Source organism: Drosophila willistoni (genome assembly GCF_018902025.1).
Source record: "Drosophila willistoni isolate 14030-0811.24 chromosome 2R unlocalized genomic scaffold, UCI_dwil_1.1 Seg200, whole genome shotgun sequence".
NCBI classification, from domain to species: Eukaryota; Metazoa; Arthropoda; class Insecta; order Diptera; family Drosophilidae; genus Drosophila; species Drosophila willistoni.
Genome location: NW_025814051.1, coordinates 2959328 through 2965774, shown reverse-complemented (window position 1 = coordinate 2965774; position 6447 = coordinate 2959328). Strand labels below are relative to the sequence as shown.

At 31.6% G+C, this 6447-nt stretch overlaps 1 protein-coding gene across 1 annotated transcript; it reads right to left on the bottom strand.

The window, feature by feature from the left end:
• Window positions 1-1950: 1950 nt before the first annotated feature.
• LOC111518514 (flocculation protein FLO11) lies at window positions 1951-5914 on the bottom strand. Its single transcript, XM_023175460.2, has 3 exons — window positions 5804-5914; window positions 2507-3034; window positions 1951-2416 (listed from the first exon to the last, which is right to left on the bottom strand). The coding sequence occupies exons 1-3, from the start codon at window positions 5871-5873 to the stop codon at window positions 2205-2207; spliced, it is 810 nt and encodes a 269-aa protein (XP_023031228.1). The 5' UTR covers window positions 5874-5914; the 3' UTR covers window positions 1951-2204.
• Window positions 5915-6447: the final 533 nt, after the last annotated feature.

Genomic DNA, 6447 nt, shown 5'->3' with positions numbered 1-6447 from the left:
AGATAAGATGAAGCCTCTTTTGAAATTTATGTCTATATATATGTTATTCATTTATTTAAGAGTAAAATTATAGTATTAATAGTGAATACGCTCGCTTATTACGTGGCTACGGCAGCGAAGGCCTTCAGCTCTAGATTTATAAGGTCTCTTAATAGTAATAAGTCATGTATCTACATATTTGCATTAATGTACATGAGGTGATGAGAGGAGAGTGGTGTATATCTATACAGTTTATACTCAGTCATAAAGATTTGCTTAATGATTTATGTCTTTTTTATTTGTGATAATGGTATATAAATTTTTTGCAGTCAGTGTCTATTATTTGATTTTGCTTTTTTTTTATTGAAATTCTTATTCAATATGAGTCTATCTTATCTTATCGATGAAAATTTTTGGCTATAATCTTGTAGCATAAAAAAATGCCTAAAAGTATGCATTTAATTATTTCAACAAATATTTGCTAAAACAAAATTACTTATCGTATGAGTAATTTAAATTACGTATACGTCAAGTTGATCAACAAAAGTTTGAAAAGTGATTCCCCACACGATAAGATGCAATGACATTACTACTCTATTTGCCCAAGTCCATTTATCTATTTAAAATAAACCTAAGCCTTTCTACACAAGCGATTATAACTTAAGTCAACAAGAAAAGTACATATGTGTTTGTCATATGTAATGGCCTAATAAAAAGTTCAAGTGTTTAAAGTAATAAAATAACAAATGTTTTACCCATAGGCCATATAAGTTTATACAACGTCTCGAATGTTAAAAGAAATACCATAACAAATGAAAATAGTAGTTTGGTATAATAATACTAATAGTATTTCAAGAAGTTAGATAAAAACTCAAAAATTTATAAAGAGAAATATAAAAATATATATAGGAGAAATGTTTGATCATATATCTACATATATAAAAGAAAGTCGGGTTTGTTCAACCACTTATAACTCGAGATCTGCGGAACCAATCTTCATAGTTATTGATCCCATTGGATTTGATTCCCCCGAATAGCAGAATACATCTCAAAAACAATAAATAATTGCCGGAAAACCCCTTAAATCGGACAATTTTTTTCCCCTATACAAACGTTTTTTAACAGTCAATTTAAATAAAGTCAACTGTTGTTTGCCAAAAAGTAATCGATGCAAGCTGTAGTCGAAGACCTGGGTCCACTTTTTTTCTTACTATTCATTAAATCATATATGCAGACAATTTTAAATTTTGTTCAACTACTAGGATATGTTCAAATATTTTCATTTTAAGACACACATTTCCATTTTGGCGAAGAATTCAATGATCCGTTCATTTATAGATCTCTATTAAGGTGTTTTATCCTTATTATAGAATATGGATCTTGCATTTGGTCATCTCTATAGAAATAAGTCGCATCGGACTGAAAGTGAACAAAAATTTTCTATTCTTGGATTATTCTATTATCGTATATCAGTTGGGTTTGTATTCTAGTAAAATTGTTTTAACTAACTAGGCTTGGCGTTATTTCTATGATCAGGCTTTTTAATGGTGAATGAAAATCATCTGTGTTATTAACTAAGTTTAATCTATTCGGTACCATGTGGACGTTCTAGACATATCTTTATAACCAAATCGATACTCCACTTACAATGCTTTGCCTGAACCTTTTAGAGTCCTCCGTTATGTTTTTCCGAATATATTTTGATTTCATAATTACAACAAACATATTAGACGTATTGAGCATTGATTAGAAATAGATTTAATGTAAATAAAAGAAGACTAATTAGACGATGAATATGAATATTGAAGAGGAAAATAAATAAATATTTACGAAATTTAAGTCACATGGTTTAAAAACCTTCGCTTTATTAAGCAATCATTTTAAATCTTTCGTTTAACTCTATGTGTTTATTTATTAAGTAAATATTTTCTAATGTTTTACATTTTGTTAGTTTTTAATTTGTAACATTTTTGTTTTGTTATTCATGTAAATACATATTTAATTAGATTTATATATATTTCGATATTCGTTTCTTGTGGTGCGATTGTTGTGTATCGTGTGTTTATGTTTTGCGTGTGTGTGTGTGTGTGTGGGTTTTCATTGCTTAACAAAATTACAACAAATGAGAGCTCGCTAATGTGAATGAGTGACAACGAGGAATACTAATATAACACCGGTTGATAATGGTAATCACAAAATGACAATGCTATCGACAATGATCGTTTTTAGTTGGCCTGCATCAAGGCAGCGATAGCAGCCATCAGAAAGGTGACTAATAGTGAGTTTTGCAATAGGGAACTTCCATTGCAGGCATTCATGCTACAGGGATCACAATTGCTCAACTGAGTGTTGTTATTCTGTTCCATTAGCAATCCGCAAACAGATTGATAAGTACTAACACGCGAGCAACCGCGATCTGTGACCGTAGAGCCATTGACTACAACAAGAGAGAGAGAGAGAGAGAGAGAGAGAGATAATTTCAAATAAGTATATTGACTCAATCATTCTCAAAATCTTCAATACTTACTTGACTTTTGTACGATATAGCAGTGATAGCTGTAATCTGTATTGATCAGAGCACGACGCTGACGAATGGCCAAAGGTGTGACATTGCTAGAGCTTTCCTCTCCGATCTGCAACAACCGCGTGGTATTAGCTGCTGAAGCTGGTACTGCATCCAAATCCTCTTGTGGTGGTGTGGGCACTCCAGTCGTAGTCTCCACAGGACCAGCTGTGTTTGGTGTGGGAATGGGTGCCTCTGTGCTTTCAGTCGACTGCTCTGATGTCGAAGTTGAAGTGACTTCCTCTGTGGTTGTCGATGCCAGATCAGTACTACTCTCCTCGGTGGTTGAAGCGATGGTCATTGGACTAGTCTCAATGGGTGTAGTGCTCTGCACTGCTTCTGTTGTACTCGCTGGTGTAGTAGTTGTCACTGTGGAGGCTTCTGTGCTGCCGCCAGGATTAAAGAAATCTTCATTACATGCCAGCAAGGGGGCATCTTTGGGCATTGTGGCACAGTCATCACAAACATAGCACATGAGATCGGCTTGAGAGACTGTAAGAAAGAAGCGAAATAAATTAGTCTAAAGGGAAAAAGTTGCTATCAAACAGTAAACAATCGAACGATAAAGATGAGCAATGAGTTGAATCTGTATCGAAAGTAATAAAACTACTCAGGGATTAGTAAGTTTCTTCCAATTTTCTTTATAATCTCAAGGTGTATTGGGCTGTCCTTTAGACTTTAGATACAATTATTTTCTTTTAAATTTAAATAATTATCTATCAGTTAAAAGTGCTCAATTTACAAGCCCATAAATGACAAAGTCGATGACAAAGCGGCCAAAAGGCCAAACTTTGAAACATGTGAACATCATAAATCAAACGGTCTAAAGCCCCAGCAAGACAAAAAATTGCAAGAAGTTTCAGTTTAGCTAAGGTATTTTGGCGTATTATTTGCTCATTTATTTTATGAATTTATTTAACTTAAACTTACTGAATCACAATTGCCTTTCAATATATAATCTTGGCATCGAAAGGCATTTTTAAATAAACGGGTTGAATTTAATGAAACTATGGCTTCTACTTCTAGTAGCCGGAAAGTAAGAGGCACCCATTTGTATGGACTGCAAAAGACATTGGCCACAGAACCCAATTTGCATGTTATCGTCATCAAACTAATTTGACAAATATTTGTCAATGGCAAATATGTGTGTGGGGCAACTTTATCGGATGGGCTACATTGCCTTAATTGCTTTAATTGCCTTATCAGTAGTAATATAAGTAGCAAATGCGGCAATATGAACAAATTTATTGGCTCGACGCACAGACACAGTGACTCATTCACCCAGAGCCAGATGATCCCTGATTTGATAATAGTACATATATAAATATATATGTAAGATATGTTCACCTGTTTATACGAAACAGGGTTTTTTTTTTTTAACACTTGTTTGATTTGTTCAAAAATCAATCATAAATCACAATGATTGATAGCACAATGTGGTTCTGTATGGGGGGGAGGGTTCGTTGAGCTTCAACGTCACGTGATTATCAACAACGTTCTAATGACACTTGCTCAATCAAATTGAATAGATATTTTTGCATTTTGGGGTAATTTATTTAATTTAAAAACAGATAATAAATGATTATGAATAGAATGAACAATAAATATTTGTATTTAGTTTAAATAAATAAAGTGGGTAAAACCAACTTAAGTGGAAAAGGAATATTTCGATCTATAAAATAGAGTTTTAGCCAGTTTGGTTATTGCTTTATACTAGTGACTATGAAAGTTTTCTATTGCAGATATAGCTATTTGAAATTGGTTTAACAACTCGAATTTTTAAAGCAATTTAATGCATGACACTTAAAGAAAAGTTTCGAAAGCAATGCCCAAAGTATGAATCATATCAAACTTTTGATATAACCGGATCTAAGTCGAAAATAAAAACGGTTTTTAGGGTTCCCTGGAGCATAAACAAGTTAAGAACCGAATTGTTTTTATTTTCAACCTAGAGCCGGCAATATCAAAGGTTTAATAGAATAGAAAAAGATCGAGAGATACATTTTTTGTTTAAAATAGATAAATAGAGTGACAAAACGTTCGACACCAAAATTAAGTTTTAAGATTTATTATTTTTCTAATAGTTTATCATCGGATTTTTGATCTCCAGAAACTGCCATCCTTCTGAGGGATTTTGAAAGCGGTTTTTCGTGAATATGTTCATTAATTTTACAACTAAAATCAAAAGGTGTACAAGTTATATACTTTGTAGGTGTCTTTAAGATAGTTTAAAGCCAAGTTTTAAAACTTTGTTGATCTTTATTACCGACTAAATTTAGTTTATCAACGTAAATTGGCAAGTCTGTTTAAGTATTTAAATAAAACAATTAATTTTTGTATTTTAAGACCAGTTTAATAAAACGTTTCCCATTTTTAATGATTCTAAATTGCATCAAAATAATTTTTAAATAAAAAAAGTTTCCAGTAAACTAGTTTCCAGTGAAATATGAAATAAGTAAAATTAAAAATATATATTATATAGATTATTCTCTCCATTCAACTGGTGTTAATGGGCCGTACAAGTTTTTCCATTTCGAATGGGAATTTTTGTTGTTGTTTGTTTTTAGATTTCTCATGTGCTAAGTGTAACTATAACAATTTCAATTAGCAGTTTTTTTTGCGTTTGCCAGCAGCTGATTCAATGTCAAAAATGGTAGAAAAAACCTTTCATTTCGATCTCGTCATAAATTAGACAGTTAGTGAAACGCGGGCGGGTTTAAGTTAATGTCAGTTAGATGACATTTCCGCATTACAAAAATAAACACAATAAAAGAACAAAACAATGGAAGCTACAGGAAAACTGAACGAGCAAAATTCCCCAAGCAAATGCAAATGCATTATTTATGACAACAAAATAATAATAATAATTTTCCCTTTTTAATGATTCTCTACTGATATGCAAAAAAACCAACAAAAAGTATTTCGTTGAGTGTGTGATTTTGCATTTTAATTTAATTTTAATTCAGTGTTTTTTTCTTTCTTTATTTCTTCTTTTTTAAATTTATTTATAGCTTTGTTTATCAAGCGAATATTTTGTTTTTTTTTTTTTTTTAATTCTGAATATTATTTCATATACCACCATATCATTCCATATCATATCAAATAATGAGATATGTCGAACAGAATGAAAAGTTTGCCCAACAAGTGGCACGTCCATTAATCAGGTGCCCATCATTTCTTTTATCACTGCACTCAAAGATATTCTAATGTGTGTGCTTTTATTTAGTTTGATTAAATTAAGTAAATTCTATTTATGCTTACCTGGCAGGGTAATTAAACATAGCAGCAAAGTGCTAGCCAAAATTATATTAGTATAACTTTTGTTAAACATTTTGTATTTTGTTTCTTTTCTTGTTATTTTCAACAGAAATATAAAGATTTCAAAATATATATATACTCTAAATATCTTTTTAAATATATTTATGTATAAAGCACTTGGTTTGGTTTTGTCACTTTTGGCACTTGGTTTCAGTGTGGCTTATTTTATGCATATGTTTCTATATATATATGTATGTATATATATATTTAATTTTTGGTTTCTTAGTTGACCGTCGATTGCAAATTCTGAAATTTAACTGAAAATCTTGTGATTTGTTTGAGACTTTTTATAGAGTTGTGGCTACCGCACATGAGACTACACCTAAGAGAGGGCACAACAGACAGCGACAGAGAAACAGAGAGAAAGAGAGAGAACAACTACAAAAGAGAGAGATAGAGAGAGGAGGAGCACACAAAACCAGTTTCACTTTTTATTCGTGTATTTTTAATATTGATAACAAATTAATTTATAATGCATACGCCGAGTATTAAGAGAGTAGCAACAATTATACTCTCGTTATGCTCTTTACTTAATTATTCTTGCTCTCTTATGCTACTTCAAGTTTTTCGTAACGGTCAGCGGAAAA

Excerpts from the sequence above, each read along its gene's own strand:
- LOC111518514 (XM_023175460.2), bottom strand. The coding sequence starts at position 5,873 with ATGTTTAACAAAAGTTATACTAATATAATTTTGGCTAGCACTTTGCTG. Across the intron at positions 3,035-5,803 it reads ATGTTTAATTACCCTGCCAG|TCTCTCAAGCCGATCTCATG; the intron begins GTAAGCATAAAT and ends TCTTTCTTACAG. Across the intron at positions 2,417-2,506 it reads CTATATCGTACAAAAGTCAA|TCAATGGCTCTACGGTCACA; the intron begins GTAAGTATTGAA and ends CTCTTGTTGTAG.